This window comes from Palaemon carinicauda, chromosome 19, assembly GCF_036898095.1.
Source record: "Palaemon carinicauda isolate YSFRI2023 chromosome 19, ASM3689809v2, whole genome shotgun sequence".
Classification (NCBI taxonomy): Eukaryota; Metazoa; Arthropoda; class Malacostraca; order Decapoda; family Palaemonidae; genus Palaemon; species Palaemon carinicauda.
Genome location: NC_090743.1, coordinates 95,733,403 through 95,755,479, shown reverse-complemented (window position 1 = coordinate 95,755,479; position 22,077 = coordinate 95,733,403). Strand labels below are relative to the sequence as shown.

The 22,077-nt window shown below is 33.7% G+C and overlaps 1 protein-coding gene across 1 annotated transcript; it reads left to right on the top strand.

Annotated features, from left to right (window-relative positions):
* The first annotated feature begins 500 nt into the window (after positions 1-500).
* On the top strand, positions 501-20,412 carry LOC137659150 (lachesin-like). Its single transcript, XM_068394218.1, has 5 exons — positions 501-652; positions 7,960-8,278; positions 11,546-11,655; positions 12,195-12,392; positions 20,336-20,412. The coding sequence occupies exons 1-5, from the start codon at positions 532-534 to the stop codon at positions 20,410-20,412; spliced, it is 825 nt and encodes a 274-aa protein (XP_068250319.1). The 5' UTR covers positions 501-531.
* Positions 20,413-22,077: the final 1,665 nt, after the last annotated feature.

The window sequence follows — 22,077 nt, the reverse complement described above, 5'->3', positions numbered from 1 at the left end:
ACGAACAAGATAGTACTGTCCGGGAAGATCTGAATGTAAATGATGGTCAGAATAATGAAAAATCGAAAGCAACATACATAACGAACTAAATGAGAGAGAGAGAGAGAGAGAGAGAGAGAGAGAGAGAGAGAGAGAGAGAGTTACAAGAAGTTAAAAGGATTTTGGATGTCTCAAGTCCTTTTAGTCCATCTGGGAGACTCCATTTGATCTTGGCTAAAGCGATTTAATTTAAACATTTAGAGTTGTTAAGATCTTGTATACCTAATTCTTGAACTCGTATACCGTGTTACTATTTACTACATCCGCTATAAATCTGTTCCATGTATTTGGTATTTTGTATTTAAAGAAATTACAACATTAAGCTGTGATTTATATTTTCAATTCCAGTTTATATCGAGAGAGAGAGAGAGAGAGAGAGAGAGAGAGAGAGAGAGAGAGAGAGAGAGAGAGAGAGAGAGAGAGAGGGATTCATTTTTATTCATATCCTCATATTCTGTAGAGCCGCCTGTGTTGGACGATAAAGATGAAGTGATGTGGGTGATGGAAGGGAGGAAAGCCGTCCTTACCTGTTCTGCCCATGGGACTCCAACCCCTTCGTACAAGTGGTTCAGGGAAGACTACAACAGAATCCGGCTCAATTCTTCCACATACGGTAAGTTTTTTTCTTTTTGCTTCCCTTTTCCAGGTTTTTTTTTATTACTTTTTCACATCGTTACTTTTTATCAGTGTCATTTTTCACCGATGGATCTTTTGTGTAGTCTGACACAAAAGATTTAAAAAATGCACTGTCCTGCTGCCTCTAGAGCGTTTTAGAATTTTATGGGACTATCTGCCTCGAACATAAGATTATTCTTGCAACTTAGCCCATACCTGTCCATTCTATACGCTCATCCATTTTTATTTTTATCGTCATTCCTTTTTATTAATTCCTTCTCATTTTTCCTTCAATATTATCATTACTATACTTAATTTCCACTATATTATTCTGCAAATCACCGTTTTTATGTTAAACTGCCTTCTATTCTACTTTTGCGTGACTATCTTTTTTAAGTGTTTTACATAGTAGTTAACCCCTGCAGGTGGCATTACTCTACGATAAAAATTATGGCCAGGAAGCTGTTCACAAACAAACAACGTTTTATGTTGAAAATGCTTTCATTGAAGTTTCCCTTTTAACACATTACCTGTCATTTTTTTTTTTTTTTTTTTTTTTTTTTTTGCAAAATCGTCTTTTTTATGCTCATCTATTTACTCTATGTTTAATTTTGTATCATATGTTTAACCAAGAAGTTTATGATCAGGTGTCTGTTCTCTGCTGCATCTTTTTTTTTTTTTTTTTTTTTTTTTTTTTTTTTTTTTTGTGAAGTCATAATAAAAAAGTATGGGGTGTGAATAAAAGATCAATAAACCATCATCCCTAAGCTCTCGACCTTTTGGAAATAAATAAATATAAGAAAAAGTTGGAAGGACAGGAGGTTATTCTCCCAGAATAATCTTTTCTTTTTCTGGCCTTTGATAAAATGATTCAAGGATTATGTTTTTCCTTTCAAAATAAAGAACTAAAGTGAGCAGATATTAAAGATACAGATTTATCTTCAAAATCTCTAAATGTTTTCCAACTTGAAAATATTTCAGCCTTGCAGGAAATTAGGGCTGCTAAAACTTGAATTAATTCAGTCCAACCAGGCTTAATTGAACGCTCGTGTTTTAAATGGCTTGAGGAAGATTGGCGTTGAATAATGAGAAGCTTTTGAATTCAAATTAATGAGTTCTTCATAAACCTCGTGAAAAATATTTTTACTAAACACGCCTTTTTTTCTCTCTCTTAAGACTCTGCCAAATGATTTACGAGGAAAATCTATCTCCAGTTTCAGGTTTTCCGTATTTTTTTATGAAGTTTATAGTCAAACAGGATGCAAGAAGCTTTTGATTATTCTAATAGTTCTTATTTGGTCGGGAAATTACTGACTCCCAGCCCTAACCACGCCCTATCGAGCCCCATCGGTCCAATCTGATTAATTTTGGCCCCAAAATGGGGCACCCCTACTTTCACTTTTGAAAAGCAAAAAACATCTAGGAGCCTGACGTAACTCAAACTTTTTTGGCGCATTTGTTAATGAATAATGATAAATACCCAGGAATTTAGGTATTCGTGTAAAAATTTTTTGCTATTTATTCTACAAAAAAAAAAAAATTCCACATAAGGAGTGAGAAATACAAATCTAATCCCTCATACAGGTGAAACTTTAGAATTTTTAACATACGATCATCTTCATATATCATTTGCGTGACACACGATTGTTTTCATTCGTTTCTTTAAGCCTAACAGTTTGTGAACCATACACAATTTCTTTATGTTTTATTACCAAAATGGAGTGGCCAGGTGCCATTGGGATTTCCAAGTCGTTAAAACCCTTCAACCACAAGGATTTATGTGATGGACAAACTAAATGGTTTTTTATCCACCATATGTAAAAGAGTCTTGACTTGTTCGGGGAATTTTTAGTATAACCAAATTTTGGACATATCTGTGTTATTGTTGATTTCAAACACACACACACAAAAAAATGAAAAACGCAAATTCACGAATCAAAATAAGTTAAAGTATGTGCTTTTTTTTTTTTGAGGGGATATGTGTATAGAAACATTTTTTAAAACATCAGAGAACAAGATTTTTTTGTATTCCTTGAATTTTACATTAGCAGGTTGACCAGGGCACCAGCCGCCCGTTGAGATACTACCACTATTATTATTATTATTATTATTATTATTATTATTATTATTATTATTATTATTATTATTGCTGTTGTTGTTGTTGTTAATATTAGTTATTATTATTATTATTATTATTATTATTATTATTATTATTATTATTATTACTTGCTAAGCTACAACCCTAGTTGGAAAAGCAGAATGCTACAACCACGAGGGCTCCAACAAGGAAAATAGCCCAGTGAGGAAAGGAAATAAGGAGACAAGAAAAGTAATTAACAGTAAAAATGAATTTTTTAAACAGTAACAACATTAACAACTTTGACTGGCGAGCCAGTAGTACATTGGATCCCTCACTTAAAAAATCAACTCAAAGCTTCCTAAACAAAGTTAATTCTAACATAGTTCCTAAGTTGGTAATCGCACTTTTTTGATACATAATGCAAATAAACTTTAGTAGCTCAACAATTAATCTCTTCATGCAAAACTAACTCAGGCTTAAGGTAAAATTTTTTACCTAAGCACTGCAATGCCTGTAGCCTACATGTAACAATTTTCACCCCCTACCTTATATCAACATAAATAAAGTAGTAACATATTTAATGTGACTTCTTTCTTGTCATCTAATGTGATTGTAGCTTAGGGAAGCTTGTGTTCCTGTGGTTGACTGGCTTTTTTTCCAGTGATCTCGCATTCCTCTGTTGCGTGAGTTTGGTTTCCCACTTGATCTTTGCCACAGTTGTATTGATTATAGTATCATTTTCATTATTGTAGCAGCTCAATCACTTGAAATATATCAGTGTATTAGTATTGTATTTGATAATCCCAGCATCTTCTCCGAATCATCCAATGTTTGGAATGTTGAATCATGCTGCATATGCCATGAAGGTGCAGTACCCAGTTGCCAGTAGAATTTCCACAAGATCCAGATAGGACATCCAGAATGATGGTAGTGATCCCCAAGTGTTTAATAGTTCACCTTGATATTCTGCAAAATGGACAATGATTTGCTTTGTGGATGTGTCGTCTAGGGGTGCGGACAAAGTTTGGTAGCTGGTTTGGGCATGTACTTCAGTAGCATGGTTTATCAGGCATCAAAGCGCTGCCAAGTCGTTTGTGTAATTTACTTCTCTCCACTCTTGGAAACCTTTCCACATTAGACACATCAATGCTTCATAAATGATCTTGTGAAGTCGACCACCACAGTTGTACTGTCGACCTTCATTAACGCTGTTGCTTGACCCTTCTGCAATGACTCCAGCTTCGACTGCCAAATTTCGAAGTTCAGCTTCTCCAAACAGCTTACCCAGAATGGACAGGAGATTGCATATTGTGTGAAAGGTTCCCATTCGCAATATCTGCGCCGCTCGGGAGTACAAAGCTTAATAAAAAACGTAGAAGACCTCTGGAAGATTAAGTGCAGTCTATTTTATATGTCTGTTCAAGTATTTGGTGCACAGTTGACATCTAAGTTGCTGGGGAATTGATTTTCGGTAAGTACCCAACTGTGTTGGCCTTTATGTCCTTGTTGACAGTTGTCAGAATGTTAAAGCCTGTACATGAGCTCGTTTGTTGGTTTGTCAAGTCACTTATCCGCACTAACAACCATGAAAGATTTTTGTTCTTGGCTAAGTGGCCTCCTCCTGTGCATCCACAGGATGATCTGGGGTTTTAGCAGGTGGGGATTTCCTCTCATCGAAATCCTGGTGTGGTTAAATAGGTGCTATTGCATGAAGTTATCGTCTCTTGTCCTTCTGTATGACTGTATGGCGAGGGAGGGGAAGGACTGTCGATACCCGTGGCTGAACGATGATTCCATTCGCTCAATGGGGTGTTCCACTCCACTGAGAGTTTCCTCTTATCTATCTATATTGTCATATGTTATCACTGTTGGAACGCCAGCATGTGTTTGCGTCGGTAACAAGACGCTCAATCCAGATTGCTGATCCCATTTCTGGAGACAAAGTTTTGTGTCTACCTCTTCCAGTGTTGAGTATGATACTCCATGAGCCAAACAGTTCAGAATCTTTATGATCTCATCATTTCCTTTAAGGGTCTTCGGAGCCCATGGAAGTATAATGTGCTTTAATGTCTTCAGGTGCCCTATTATAACTCCAAACATAAGATCTTGGGAAAACGACCATACTAGCTTTAGTGTCCGAGTTGTAGTCACCTCAGACAGAAGAATGGTCAAAAACATCTGCAACAGATCTGGTCTGCTGACATATTGTTCATCAAGTTCATCTAGGTGAGGGGGCTATGGTTACTCATGTTGTTCTTCCTTAATGACATTACTAAGAATTACAGCAGATTTAGTTATGGCATGTTCCATACTCTGATTATGAGATGAATATAGGCAAATTTTTTCTCTCAGTGTTATGTTTTCTCCAGCAAGTTCCTGGTAAGTTACTCTGTCTGGAATGATCAGGCGTCTGTTGTTATTTCCATAGATGATCTTTATGCATAATCCAAGTCCTGTTTCAAGTGTGCGTCATACATGCTTTTTAGCATGTACCTTGATATCAGTTACTCCGCCAGTGTGTATAAATGACACAAGCTTCTCTGTTAAGTTTGTCATGTATGCTATTTTGTGTTTGGCGATCAATTCTTGTCTGATGTAGTCAGAGAGCTGTTGGTAAGCATATGACTCAGATAGAGTGTCTGCTTTTTCTTCATTGTTTTCATGGTCCTCACTGATTGGAAGTTGTTCTAATCTCTGTCTCGTGTATTCTAGAGAGCATGATATGTGGTGATGTGCTTCAGCAGCTACCAATTCATGTGATGTGATGGCCAGGATTCGTTTATCAGTCTTCTTCTGGCTTTCAGACCGTTTTTGAGTCAAGTATTTACAGGCAGATTCCTGTATTATTTTGTCTGGCCAGACCTCAACTGCCTGAGTTAGTTTTTCACGACAATAGCTTCTTCTAAGATATTTGGAGTCTTTGTCACAAAATATGTTTTTTGCCGAACAACTGTGCACTTACTGGTCCCAGTCTCTCGGAATGTTCTTTGATGTTAAGTTTACTGTCCGATATCAACACATTCAGCTTCTAGCTAATGCAAAGATTTCTTGTGTGCGAAGTCGTTACGGTATGATGTTTCATGATATATGTTTGGAAATTGTCATTGTGAATCAATTTCAAGTATTGTTCCAAATCTTCTTATCCTAGCAGTATTACTAAGTGTCCTCCATGACTCAATGCTCTTGAGTTTAGTCAATGTTTTCCGTTGTACATATTTGTTACACAGATTACAGAATGCAGTATCTGTCTTTTATCGCTTTTCTGGAGGTCCAAGGTATGGATCATAGTCCTTATCTGAAGCCATACTTTTTAGTAAAATGCGTACAAAGACAGAAACATAACTTGATTAAATACTAACTTTACCTTTGCCACAAAACGCAAATTTAGTGATTTTTATAATACAACACCATGAAAAAACTTAAAATCTCTCTACCACAAAAAAAAAAAGCTACATTGTTGGAATGCCCGCCAAGCATTTTTAGAAATGGGATACCATACTGAAAGTCTGATTAAACTGGCTTTTAGTACCTCCTGATAGTACCAGTCAGCCAGCTGGCCCATGGACTTGTGTATCCTTATAGACTGTTTTCTTTGTTGTTTGGTCTACAGCAATCCATCTTCATGGATTGACTTGTTTATGGTGAACTACAGAAGTCATGAAAGAGAGGTAAAATATCATGGATCTTGGGATATCTTCAGGTCTGTTGACAGAAAGCCAGTCCTTAACCTCGTTGTATGCTAATGTATTCAGTACTTCATACATCACTTATAAAAACAAACAGGCCTGGTGTAATGCTTTTTTTCAGGATTTTTTTATTTTAACTGACCCTGCTGCAATGCCACCAGACTCTACTGCAAGGTCGCAAATTGATGCGTCTTCAGATATTTTTCCAATCGTTGATAGCAAGTTCCAGATTATGTGAAAATTACCCATTTTTGGGATAATTTTCCCATACCGTTCTTGGTATCTCCATGCTATTTATGTTGTTTGCAAAACAGTGCTTGACCAAGAACAAGTGTAAGAGAATAAAGATGTAATGAATCTTTAATGGATATATATTCATGACGAATGTCTTGAACTGTTGCTGGACATTTACAGTTGGTAAATAGCCAACAGTGTCTGCTGGCACAGCCATGTTATTTCTTATATTGAAACATGTCTACTTTCTGGCTCTCCATATTTCATAAAATTACCATTGAATATCATGACAACACTTTTTCGTAGTATTTTAACTTTCAAGTAAAGTCATCAATAGCTTTAAGTTCCATGAAATATGAGGTGAAGGCTATAGTAGTAGAAGAAAAGAAAAAGTTTTTCCCCTTTGTCATTTTCTATACACCGAGTAGAAGTTCTTGAAAGAAATATAAGAAAATAATATGTTTCCATATACTCTGACATAATCAAATATCACCCAATTGTTTAATAGGGGTATGATACTCACGGTCAAGTCATGGCTACAGCAAGTGGGGCTGAACCACTATCCAATACATTGAATTCAGATGGCCTGTTGTTGCACTTTGCTGAAAATGGGTTCTAATTTATGCTAAAACACGAATTTCAAACATTGAGGAAACTTTATTATGTGAAAATGGCAAAACCACCCACAAATTGTTCTCAGTGATGTTTTTGCTATAATTCAAGTTATATAACTAGAAAATAAATTGAGCATACTTCACCTAGATTCAAATTTAATTTTATACTTTTTTGTATAATCTACCGTTGCAAATATATATCCCGATTTTACTCATACTAAAAGTTTCCTGAAAAGTCAAGATGCTTTCTCATATGGTGGATAAAAACCTATTTAGCCGACTTGTCCATCACATAAATCTATAGGGCTGAAGGTTTAAACTACATTTATTCCTCCAATTATTACTAATAGTTGGATCAGCTCATGGACTATAAGAGTTATAGGAAATTAAAACGCACCTCTCTTCTAGTATCATTGATGGTATACTATGAAGAAAAATAAGGAAATTATAATTGAAATATACATTTTGGTAAAATTTTGAATATCTTGATTAATAGAATTCTCTAGTGATAGACTTTGTTAGGTAAAGATGAAATAGAACAACTATATTATGACAATGAAAATGATTTAATTACTATAAGTAATGTGGACAAATAAACAAATTCTTTTCATTTAAAATAAAAATGTGTGTCTTGTCTTGCATAATTGCAATGTAAGACAATTGTGCTCAACTCCCACCTTGCATCCCTCAGCATCAAGCTGGGAGAATCGTAATCTCATCTTGGAACACGTGAATCACCAGACTGCTGGGGGATACATTTGCATCGCAAGTAATGGGTATCCTCCTTCGAAGAGCAAACGAGTCTTGTTGAATGTGTACTTCGCACCGAAAGTCAGGGGTCCAGGCACTCAAATTTGGGCTCACCTTGGCCAACCAGTGAGCTTGACGTGTCTCTACGCAGCTTTTCCGGCTCCTAACGTCATGTGGATCCTAGAAAACCATTTAGGAATGCGGCGTCTGACGGAAGAATATTTCACTAATACGATACAAGACGGACATCCACCTTACACGTAAGTTCTCATTCATCAACTAAGTATTTTGTGTTGATATATTTCTTTAGATGTATATCATAGAAGCCCAGCCCAAAATATTTGTGGCTTATTTACAAGACAGCAGGTAGAAGGTGCATGATTGCCTTGCCTATTATTTCGTCATATTATATTATAATATATTGCTATTGGGTTATCACTTCTTATATCCAATCCAATCACAAAATCGATAACAGTATATCATTTTTTATCATAATCTTTTCAATTATATTACACATGGATGGTTAATGAAAGTACAATACGATTGTAATATATATATATATATATATATATATATATATATATATATATATATATATATACTACATATATATAAACTATACTACATAGGATCCTTCTCTAGTTACGGTTCACTTTCCCTTTGCCTACACACTCCCCGAATAGTCTGGGCTTATTCTTTAAAGATTCTCCTCTCTCCCCATACACGTGACAACATTGAAATTTCCAAACAAATCTTCTTCACCCAAGGGGTTAACTACTGTACTGTAATTGTTCAGTGGCTACTTTCCTCTTCGTAAGGGTAGAAGAGACTCTTTAGCTATGGTAAGCAGCTCTTCTAGTAGAAGGACAGTCCAAAATCAAACCATTTTTCTCTAGTCTTAGGTAGTGCTATAGCCTCTCTACCATGGTCTTTAACTGTCTTGGGTTAGAGTTCTCTTGCTTGAGGGTACAGTCGAGCACACTATTCTGTCTCATTACTCTTCCTCTTGTTTTTTTTTAAAGTTTTAATAGTTTATGTAGGAAATATTTATTTAAACGTTACAGTTCTTAGAATATTTTATTTTTCCTTGTTTCCTTTCCTCACTGGGCTATTTTCCCTGTTGGGGCCTCATTTAGGGTTGTAGCTTAGCAAGTAATGATAATAATGATAATATATATATATATATATATATATATATGTATATATATATATATATATATATGTGTGTGTGTCTGTGTGTGTATGTATGTATGTATGTATGCATGTATGTATGTATTTGCAAATGACATAGTTCTCGTTTAGTGAATCATAAGAAGAATTGCAAAAGGTGATAGAAGATTTGAATAGACTAAGCAGGTATGTAGGACTGAATATAAATATGAGTAAAACTAAGATAATGTTCAATGAAAATTCGGAGAGACAGCAAATAAGTATTATGGACGAGCCTCTGGAGATCGTTGATAAACATACGTACTTAGGACTGAAAGTAAATGTTTCTTCGGATCACGAGACCGAAATTAAACGAAGGAAAAGCACGGGATGGAGAGCTTTTGGTAAACAAAATGAGATTATAAGAAGCAAAATGTCACTTTTTCTAAAAAATTAAGTTATCAAATCAGATGGTCCTTCTGGTATTAAGTATCATAAACTTAGTGTTACCAAAACTTTAGAACATAAGTTAGTTACAACTCAAAGAGCCAAGGAAATACTAATGATGGGAATAACACTAAAAGACGGAAAAAGATCATGAATACGATAACAAACTAAAGTAGAGGATATTCATTCAATGTGTGAGAAAAAGAAAATTAACAAAGGCTGGACATATAGTGAGAAGGAAAGGTGATAGATGGGCCTTAAGAATAAAGGAATGGGTCCCTAGGGATTGCAAAAGAATCAGGAGAAGGAAGAGATTAACAAACTAAGAAAGTTTGCGGGTGTTGATTGGTATAAGTTTAAATTATTTAAAGAACATTTACATAAACAAGAAGTATTTTATACATAAGACGATCGCAAACAAACGCACACACAAATACACACACGCACACATTATATATATATATATATATATATATATATAATATATTATTATTATATATATATAAATACATATATATATATATATATATATATATACAGTATATACGTGTGGTTGTGTGTGTGTGTGTACTCCTGTTTGTGTGTGTGTGTGTGTGTACTCCTGTGTGTGTGTGTTTCTGTGTATAATAGAATAGCTGGTTATGTAAATGTTTTTAAAGTAATTTCATCAATATAAAATCCAATTTTTCTAATCATTGTACTTTTGGATGTAACCTGTTTATAACCATCAAATCATTGTTATAGATCGTCGATAGATTGCCTGAAAATCGTTGTAGGTGTTATATGTTTTTAAAAATTATTCAGATAGTTTTCTTTCTGTTCACTGCAGTCCTAGGAACTCTTAGAAATACTTAGGAACACTTAGAAAGAATGTATGTCTGATACCAGCCTTCATTAATGCAAGGGTCAAGATATCACTGTAATGAAGGAAGAATGGCTTGAGGAAAGATCATCATCTCAAGACATTCTGTCATGTAAAGTGTTCATTTGAATAGCAGCTCTTCGCTATTTTATTGAACACTTCAACATTTCGAATCTTATATCATGTAAACCATACTACAACAAAAGATGGTATTGATACATTGACCTATTAATCCTAAAAGTACTATTACTGTATGAGCACATGATAACACATTACCTTTGATTGTTGTTGGAGAATTTATTTTAAGCAACTCAGTTCATTCAACAAATCTAACTTGCATAAAGGAAAACAAAATTGTGGTATACATCTTTGATTTTCCACATAGGAACTAAGTATTTAAAATCAGCTGTTCTTAGAGCAACAAACGTAAATATACGAAACATGCTGCAATATTTATGGAAGTAATTGACTGTTTCAATGACAGTATCTAAAGAAATATGGTAACATCTTTTGCGAATTATAAAATAAGCCAGGTAAGAAAACGTCCTGTACAGCACGTAAAGAGCCAGTTTGTTGTGCCCACTGTAATACTAACTGTGCTTTGCTTAATGTTGTTAGTTATGCATTGATGCAATAAGAAATAAAATGAAGAAAGAAGGACATTACAAATGTGTTACTATGAAAGTGTTAGTGATAAACTTATTTTTGGCAAAACGGGCAAATGAAAAGTAGAACACATAAAATAATAGTTACAATTTACCTCTTGATAGTTATGTACTTCAAAGTCAAACAAGAGTCGGAAATTTTCTTGAATATTTTCTGAAACGTCCATAAAGAATAACAAGCAATTGCAGATTCTTTAGCTTCTTGGTGGTTTGTCGAGAAATCTGTCCCACTGATATATTAGCGTTTAATCTATCTCTCTCTTCCATATAAAGAGAGAGAGAGAGAGAGAGAGAGAGAGAGAGAGAGAGAGAGAGAGAGAGCCATATTTCCAGACATGTTTTTCTATGACCACAGATGTGGTCTAACACATGTGTAACTTCCCCTCGCGACGTTCTTTTTCCAGGCACAATATGACATTGCAGATTAGAAAACTTCTTCCGGGAGATTTTGGTCGCTACACTTGCTCCATAAGAAATAAAGAAGGTCAAGGCTCCTACACTACGACTCTAAGAGGTAAGGGTTTTTGCTCCGCTCTGTTTGTTTTCCAAAGCAAACGTTTACCGTCTTAAGCAAACATTCGTTGTCGTAGGGTCTTTATTGTCTTGTTCTTCTCACGTCTGATTATGAACCTATTTTTCTAGTTTATTTAAAGCAACATTTTAGTGATGATTATGATTTTTAACGTTCAGTCGTGTGGTGAATATAGCGGCGGTTAAATAGAGTTTTAAAAAGGAACTAGTAAATGCATTTTATAAATGGTGGTAATTTCACATAATGGAAAAAATATCATTTACTTAAAATCTCATCAATCATATGCTGTTGACTGAGATGACTCAACAGTAGAATTAATTTTTTTGAGTGCATAATTGAGGGTGGTTCGTTAGCAACAGTAATGAAAAGTCTTATATCATACCATTTTGTAACAAATCGTTTTGATAGGAAAAGAGGCCTCTTAATAACTCGATTATTCTTTTCCAACGTGTGCGTGAAATAAATAAATAGATTATATGTTATTGAGTCTTATTCACCCTCTAACACCTTCCACCTTGCAGAGATCACCACAACCATGGCTCCGCCAACGACCTCTTCAACCATCACTACCATAAGCACTTACACAACGACGCTGATGACCCATCTGTACAACAGCTTAGGGGCGCCGACGTCTTCCAGATCCCATACCAGTTACGACGACGACACAGTTAACCCTTCAGCTCCACTAATCATCAATTTAACTCCTGATGTGTACAGAGGTTCGTATTTCCCTACTTACTTTATATTTGCTACTGCCTCATTCACCAATCTCATTTATAAAATATTGTTTCGCAACTAAGAGTGTGAAATAATTTCTCAAGTTATTCTTATTCACAAGGAATCATGAATAAAGAAAATAAAGATAACAATACCGATGGTGTAAGGCCACGAGAAAAATATGAGTGGGTGCTAGATCTTTCACAAAGGGATCAAAGAAAGGTCTTAGGACAGACCTCCCTTTGTTTACCTTTTTACTAAATAAAACAAAATGTTCTCTATAATAGTCTCTCTCCGTTGGTCTCTTAGTCTGTACAATGCATCATAGTTGAGGCGGAAGTTGTTGTATTTCAAAGTTTCCCTTTCCTTTTATTACATATTCAGATTTTTTATTGTATTGCAGTCAACTTAGAATATATATATATATATATATATATGTGTGTGTGTGTGTGTGTGTGTGTGTAAATATATATATATATATATATATATATGTATGTATGTATATATAATATGTGTTTGTGTGTTTATAAAAAGTGAACATCAATAACAAATGCAGCTGTTTCTGTAAAGGCCTCGGACATGTCCTTATTAAGGTTTTGGGTTTGGCCACTTTTAATCACCACGCTAGTCACTACGAATTGGTGATGGTGGGAGACTTTAGTCTGGTCGCACAAAGCAAACCAATATAGTATGATTGGCATTGACACTCCCTTCCTCCATGTTAAGGATTCCCCATGCATATATATATATATATATATATATATAGTTAGTGATAGTGGATAATGTTGACTGTGCAACAACATTAACTGAACGAACAAGATAAAACAACAGTGAAGGTCCTGTAGTGAGTAGGGTTCCCCTGCTGTATAGGACCGGAAAAAGAGCCGTCAAAGTAAAGTATATATATATATATATATATATACATATATATATATATATATATATACATATATATATATATATATATATATACATATATATATATGTATATATATACATGTATATATATATGTGTGTATATATATATATATATATATATTTATATATATATATATGAATGATAGTTTTAATTTTATTGTCCACGGATATTAATACAGATTTCCTACACACAAGAGGTCTGCGCTACACGACTTAGCTGGTCTAGACAGCCAATTTGGATTCTTTTTAAGGGTTTGTCCCGTCGATGGAACTCAACAAAGATAAAAGATTAATAATTTAATGTTTTTTTTTTGACCAGTTGAATATCCCCTACAGGGTTTGCAACTAGCATGTCCACATAATAATGCAACATAAATATTACGTGGTACTTATGTAGTGTGCTTCATTTACTTCTGCTACTGTTACATTTGGTTCCGGCTCAGGTGTTTCATCCTTTATATTAGCAACGTTATTATTATTATTATTATTATTATTATTATTATTATTATTATTATTATTATTATTATTATTAGCAACGTTATTATTATTATTATTATTATCATTATTATTATTATTATTATTATTATTATTATTATTATTAGCTAACCTACAACCATAGTTAAAAAAAAAAGTATGTTATAAACCCAAAGGCTCCAGCAGGGAAAAATAGCCTAGTGAGGAAACAAAGAAATAATCTGCAAGAGGAGTAATGAAAAATTAAAATAAAATGCTTCAAGAACAGTAACAACAATAAAATAGATATTTCATATAATAATTGTAAAAACTCAAAAAGCAAGAGGTAGATAAATAAGATAGAATAGTGTGCTCAAGTGTAGCCTCAAATAGAACTCTACCTGAAGAAAGTTATAAGGAGCTCAGATGAGTGCCTCATATTAGAAATCAAAGTTTCTAAGCACGAAAGAATATCATACTGTTTGGACGCAACTGTAAGGCTTCGAATATTTTTATTAAGACCACGAAAATTTAAATACAGTAGACAACACTAAGTCTATGACGTACTGGTCCCAGATTTCGCTCAATGTCTCTAGACAGGATAAGAATTTATGGCAATAAAAATATTCGTCATACATAAAAACTAAATTAACAATAATGATGATATAAACAATATGTACGGAAACATAAATAAAGGGATTAATAAAACCAATTAAATATCGATAAAAACTCAGAAAACTGGGCAACATTGCGGAGCCGATAGACAATGCAAGGCAAAACAACCCTCCAAGAGAGCCACTTTAACTGAAGGGAGGACAGTGAGGACTGTTTTGAAAAGATTAAGAAACCAATAAGGAAAAGACAACTTCTTGATGAACCACCAGACATCCATGACCCTTCTATTAAGCCTGCCCAACACCATTTAAAAAAAGAAAAAAAACACACACACACAAGATAGAACAGCGTGCACGAGTGTACCTTCAAGAAAGGAAACTCTAACCCAAGACAGTTGAAGATCATGGTACAGAGGTTATGGCACTACCCAAGACTAGAAAACAATGTTTTGATTTTGGAATGTCCTTCTCCTAGAAGAGCTGCTTACAATAGCTAAAGTCTCTTCTATCCTTACCAAGTGGAAAGTAGCTACTGAACAATTCAGTGCAGTAGTACCCTTGAGCGAGGAAGAATTGTTTGGTAATATCAGTAGTGTTAGGTGTATGACGACAGAAAGGAATGTGGAAAGAATAGTCCGGACTATTTCGTGTATGTGTAGGCAAAGAAAAAAAATGAGCCGTAACGAGAAAGGTGGATCCAATGTAGTACTGCCGTGCCAGTCCAATGACCAATAAGTCTCTACCGGTAGTATCTCAACGGAGAGCTGATGCACTGGTCATCCTAATACCTATTACTGTTACTATTGTATACCATGGTATAGAAATCCTCTAAAAAAAAATTTCACTGCTCTTTTGTTGATAATATTTCAATGTTTATCCTTTAAAGCAAACATCTGTTGGCGCCGTATTCCAAATCTTCTTTTCATTATTTGGAGGCTTTTTCCATTCTCTAGTGTTTCCTCAATTTTGGTGTGACGGTCTATATGAATATCTGGGGTTTTAGTATGTTTATAGTTTTGGATAAATGTGCTCATTCTGTTTAATCTCTTGGATTTCAAGGTCATTTCCAATCTTTTCTTTATTAGTTGTTTTTTTTTTTTTTCTGATAGTTTTCCTTAATTTTGTTTAGGAATTTTTCCACCTACCTTTTGTGCTTATTCAAATATAAATTTTGTTAAGTTACTATTAATTTCTTTCTCCAGATATACATTATATATATATTATATATATATATATATATACAGTATGTAATGATAGAGAGAGAGAGAGAGAGAGAGAGAGAGAGAGAGAGAGAGAGAGAAGACACTAACCAGTCATACTCGTATGGTCAGGGATCTCCAAAATTTACCCGGGTAATCCTAATCTTATAATTGCGTTTAATTGTAATATCTTATGTGAAAAAAAAATGTACTGTATTTTTTACTGCAAAGCAATGCAACTGAAATTAAACAACATAAATATAATTCGATTGTAATCTTTAAACAATTGTAACAATAGTATCCACTATGAAGCTGTTAAAGATATAATAATAGGTGACCCTATTGTGTCTGTTTTCATAAAGTCTTTTCGAACTGCATATATGTTTTTGGAAATATTTTGATGATAGTTCTTTAGCCTCTATTTTATTGCTTTATGCTTTTGTATTGGAGGCGCTGATTCTACTTTCATCTATAACTGACATTTATTGTATATCTGTCTCGAAGGATTGAAGTATTACGAAATCTATTGGTTCACCTCTGTTTTTTATTTTTATTATTATTACTCACTTCAATAACTTACACACCCGCGGACATACGCATATTTAAATACATGTGCAGAGAAACACAGACACACACACACACACACACACACACACACACACATATATATATATATATATATATATACGTATGTGTGTGTCCGTGTATGTATGTATGTATGTATGTGTGTGGGTTTTAACTTAATATTCTGACCCTCCCTTGTTAGTCGAAAGAGAATTTCTGAGCAATAATATTATTTCTACTTCTGAAGTGATAGGGGACTATATTATTTGATTAACAATTATTATACCATTTACTAAAATTGAAACGTTGCAATGACCCGTGTTGAGCTGCATTAAAATTAATTCAACTCATTTATTTTCTAAAAAGGTTTCAAACTCCCGGCTTATCTAATATGTGTTGCCTCGCTTAAGTTGAGTAGATTAAAGTATTTTCCAATCAGGATGTGACCTTTATTACGCTCAATTCCTTATGCTCTGAAAACACCACCATTGACCCATTCATAATCCATAGTCTAGGTTTTCTCTTTCACTGTTTTATATAAATATTTCCTTGAAATGATATCAGGTAGTAGGTTGGCCAGGGTACCAGCCACCCGTTGAGATACTACCGCTAGAGAGATATTGGGTCTTATGACTAGCCTAACAGTACTACATCGGATCCCTTTCTCTGGTTACGACTCATTTTGTCTTAGCCTATACATACACGAGTATTCTGGCTTATTCTTTCCGCATTCTCTGTCCTCATACACCTGACAACACTGAGATTACAAAACAATTCTTCTTCCCTCAAAGGGTTAACTACTGCAATGTAATTGTTCAGTGGCTACTTTCCTTTTGGTAAGGGTAGAAGAGACTCCTTAGTTATGGCAAGCAGCTCTTCTAGGAGAAGGGCACTCCAAAATCAAACCATTGATCTCTAGTCTTAGGTAGTGCTATAGCCTCTGTACCATGGCCTTTCACTGTCTTGCTTGAGGGTATACTCAGGCACGCTGATCTCTCTTATTTCTCTCTCTCCTGGTTTTTTTTTTTTTTTTTTTTTTTTTTAAGTTTTTATAGTTTATAAATGAAAGATCAAATTTAATGTTGTTACTGGTCTTAGTATATTTAATTTTGATTGTTTATTACTTCTCTTGTAGTTTTTTATTTCCCCGTTTCCTTTCCTCACTGAGCTATTTTTCCCTGCTGGAGTCCTAGGGATTATATTTTCGTGTTTTTCCAGTCAGGGGTTAGCTTAGCTTGTAATAATGATAATAATACTCAACATAGTGCGACCTTGTTTCCCTGACTGAGTCAGTCTATAAGTGACACCGTGTTTCTGTGCATACGAAGTTATAAAATTAAAAGTTGCATTTATCAATTTACATATCGAGTGTTCATGACGCAGTACTTTGTGTTATTGATAATTGCTGGCTTATGATATAAACATTAATTCATCAACTAACAGGAACCTTAGCTTTAGAAAACTACCGTTCTTCTTAGGTTATCAACAATTTGTGGAATGTCTGAGCCTTTAATAAGAAATATTGTAATGTCTGATTAGTGAAGTATTTTCTATTTCAAAAGGAAGGAATATACTTACACTAAATTCCTCTCATAAATGGATTGATGTTAGACTAAACTGCAGTGGGCTATTTGCTATGGCCTGACTATTTCTTTTATTTCCTTTCATTAACGCAAACATTATTTTTGGGCCCTAAAAGGTTGGAACCAGTAAAGACCAAACATTTTGTGACTGTGACTCGCCATTGTAACCAAAGCCTTTTTTTTTACCTGATTTATGGAATTAATAAATGCGGGGGCTGCGTCTGTGGCGTCCTTCTAGAATATCGTTAAAAATGAAGAACACTTATAAATGGGATTTTATGGCACCAACAAAGTTGTAAATGGTGTTAGATTCATAAAGTAATTATTAAAATTATGAAAATTATAATAATTATGTAACATATTAAAATCATTAAAATTATTGAAATTACGGAAATTTTCACTGATATTGAAAATCTATTAATATTGTTAAAGTTCGTATTATCATCTAAATGTATGAAAATAATAATATTATTTTTATTTTTGCCATATAATTATTATTATTAAAATCATTAACATTTTTTAAATTAGGATTATAAGTAAAATTTGTGAAATTAACAAAATTCTTTTATATATTTTTAATCATAATAATTCTAAAAATATTTTTATTAACGAAATTACTAGAATTATTATCATTAGTAAAGTTATTGAAATTATTATTAAAGGGATTAAAATTATTAGAATTATAATAATTATCAAAATTGATATAATGATGCTTATGAAAATCATCATTATTATTATTATTATTATTATTATTGTTATCATTATTATAATAAAAATATTAATATGAAATAATAACGCTAATTGACAATAAATTTACCAATGAAAATGTCTTAAATTGGAGTTTTTGAAAAAATGGCAATCATTGTTGAAGTGAAGTTGAAGTATTGATATGAAGAGCTTAGGGATTATAACCTTCGGGTAATTTAAAAAATAAAAAAAAAACATAATAATAATAATAACAATAATGATAATAATATCACAGGTAATACGAAAACAGAATGCTACCAGTTATGGTAATTTAGTGTGTGATGAAGTCAATGATATAGTTGCTTCGAAATGCTTATGCCCAAACCATTTTCATTGAAATCTAATATTTGTCTTCTGGATATCATTTATGATAGGAAAAAATAACATCATGTATAATTATCTTTGTACTATAGTCACTGCAAATATTCCGGGCGAAATAAGCCACACCTCCTGATGACGTCATAGCCAATCACGTTGTCTCCCAAGTTAGTACTGGTCACAATGAACTTGTTATTAGCAGATATCGACGCTATCGAGCATGACGTAATTTCACTTTTTTTTTTAATGTTTGTAAGTAACATTGAAAAATGATCTCACTTTATCGTAATTTAGTAAGTAAATATGATAGGAAAAAAAAAAACTTACAGATTACTCTTTATCTTTACTTGGGATATGGACCTTCTGTAATGGCCAAAATTTATTTTGATAATTTTTTGCAATTATCATTTAAAAAGTTAGTTCTATTGAAGCTCTTTGAGAGGGATGCTCTGTTATGTTCTGTTCAAGGATGAGACATAAGTGTGATATCATGAAATCAGTATTGAAGAAATTTCTTTTCCATTATAAAAAAAAGCACAAGGAATGAAATAAGGAAGACATGAGTTACGGTATATTTCGTCTCTTAGGAGGAGCAGTTTAGTCTAACATTTAGCAATTGATATGACATTTTGGATCATTTAACCAGTATAGGGAACAGAATGACTATCGTCTATGCATTTGCTTCAATAACATGGACCCATTTGACAAGAAATAGTCTGCTATGAAAACATGCTGATTGTCTGGGGATTTAGATTGGTTTTGAAATTATGAAATATTTCTGTCTGGTCTGAGTGACACATTAAAATGATGATGTATGTTTTGCTTTATCACAAAAAAGCTTTTGACGCTTAACTGACGTTTTCCCTAAAAGATATGTTTAAAATGATTCATTGGTTCTCTGAATGTTACGTTAAATGTGTAACCAATTTTACTCTACTTCTGTTGTATATAATTCACATTATACAAACTAATTTAATTTTATGCACTACAGCTTCTATTTAAATAGAAACAAAAACGGAGGTAAATTCTTTGTTGATATTGCAATGTTATAAAAAGGCTGAAATTTTCGTCCCAGAATTTTTGGATTTTTGGATGATAAGGACTCCCAGGAATGGAAGTATTTATTTAATGATAATCTCTAGACTAATTCTAATTTAATTCTTTTGTATTTATTTTCATTACAGAAAATAAAACAATTTTTTTCCTGACAGCTCCTATTTAAGTAAAAAATGTAATTGGTGCTAGGGTAGTGAACGGAGGTAATTTCTTTTTCTAACCCGCGGATTGCTTGGTGCAATGTAAATAAAAAGCAGAATTCTTTTCTGTGAGAAATTTATATGGGTGATGATAAATCCCAGGAATGGAAGTATTTCCGAAATAGTTATTTCTATACTTTCTAAGAAGTTTGCATATACACAAAAATAATCAAAACCTATCAAGCTGCATAGTCAACAGCCATGTTAATAGAGTGGCTCGATATGCGTCAAGTGGATATTTCATCAAATATTGTTATAATTCTGTATAATTTCTTGTTTCGTCTCTTTCACAGATAGCGTTAACAAGAGCAGCAATTTGGAAGTCGGCCCTTATGTCTTGGCTCTTCTGCTGCTTTTACTGGCCGAATAGGCCATCGTCACCTCACGATTTCTTCAGCTACAATTGTTATTTATTACAGTGACTCTGCAATTGACTAACTATTGAATGTTGCAATCATCTCGATATAGTTTTTAAGTGCAATTACTACCGTGTTTTACTATAATATAGAATAGGTTTTGATAAAGGATTAACGAGTATTGCTATTGAGTTTTGGTAAGAGGCCTTCGGTGCCGAAAATAATACACTTCACCTTTAAACCAATCAAATTAAATCGCTGGTAAAATATGCATAAAGAATAATCTTGAGGTAAAGTTTAGCAAAGTTAAATAGAAAAAGGTCTTTGATAATATAGAAAGAAGTTGAAGATAGATAATATAAAAAACAACAATAAGTACATTTTCATGATCACTATGAAGAGTAAGTTGGAAATGTGGCTAATAGAGATCAAAACCATGTAGTCATATGCCATAAAATATCTAATGTAAAAGGAGAACATTTTTCATTCTCTTACAGAGAGGTTACAGAAGAAAAAATTCCTAGTTTTAACTGTACCTTGGCTTGAAATATGAATACTAGGGTTTCTTATAAGAAAGAGCGCTTAGTTCTAGATGTTCTAACAGATGAAAAATACTAGCAGGGGTTAATGATATTTTGAGAGATTAGATTCGAAGCTTTCTCTTGATTAATATAAAGTACTAAACTGTTCTGAAATTAAACAGAAAGGGTAAATACAGTTATAGAGAAAGACGAAGAAGACACAAGAACACATGAATGTAACATACATCATGAATGGAGAAGTGTTGTGTAATGCATATCTTATTAATTATCTTATAACTTGTAATTCATGTGGATTAAACATCTTACTTGTGGAATATATCATTTGGTGTGTAGGATTAATAAATGGAAAAAAAGTCATGCTAAATAATAGTATTTATGGTAAAAAAAGAATGGAGGTGAGAACGTCGAGATATTCTACCACAGGCTCTGCAAAAAAATCTGGATCGAAAACAAATGGCCAGACGATTGGGGGGAGTCAGTCTTTGTCCCCATCCCTAAGAAAGGTGACACCCTCAAATGCAGCAATAATAGGACAATCTCCCTCATTAGTCACAGTAGCAAAATTCTTTTGAAAATCATGGCTAAGAGAATGGCAAACAAACTGAACGAAGAAATCGCTGACGAACAAGCAGGATTCCGTCCTGGGAAAGGCACCAGAGACCAAATCATAAATCTCAAGATGATCCTTGAAAAAAACAGAGAACGAGGAATCGACGTATTCCTTTGTTTTATTGACTACACTAAAGTCTTTGATACAGTTGTACATGACATCTTATGGAACGACATGTACTCTATGGGTTTTCCCCCTCATGTCATCTCACTTCTGAAAGCACTGTACAATCAACAGAAAGCAGCAGTGCGAACATCTTATGGCCTAACGGATTGGTTTAACATCGGACAAGGTGTCAGACAAGGATGCATTGTTTCTCCCCCCCTCTTTAACATCTACTCGGAAACCATAATGAGAAATGCGCTTGAAGACTACGAAGGAGGCATAACTGTTGGAGGACAAAAGATCACTAATCTCAGATATGCCGACGATGTGGTTTTAATCGCTGGAAGTATGGAGGACCTCCAAACATTAGTATCAAAAGTAAAAGCTGAGAGTGAAAAAGTGGGACTGTGCCTAAATGCTAA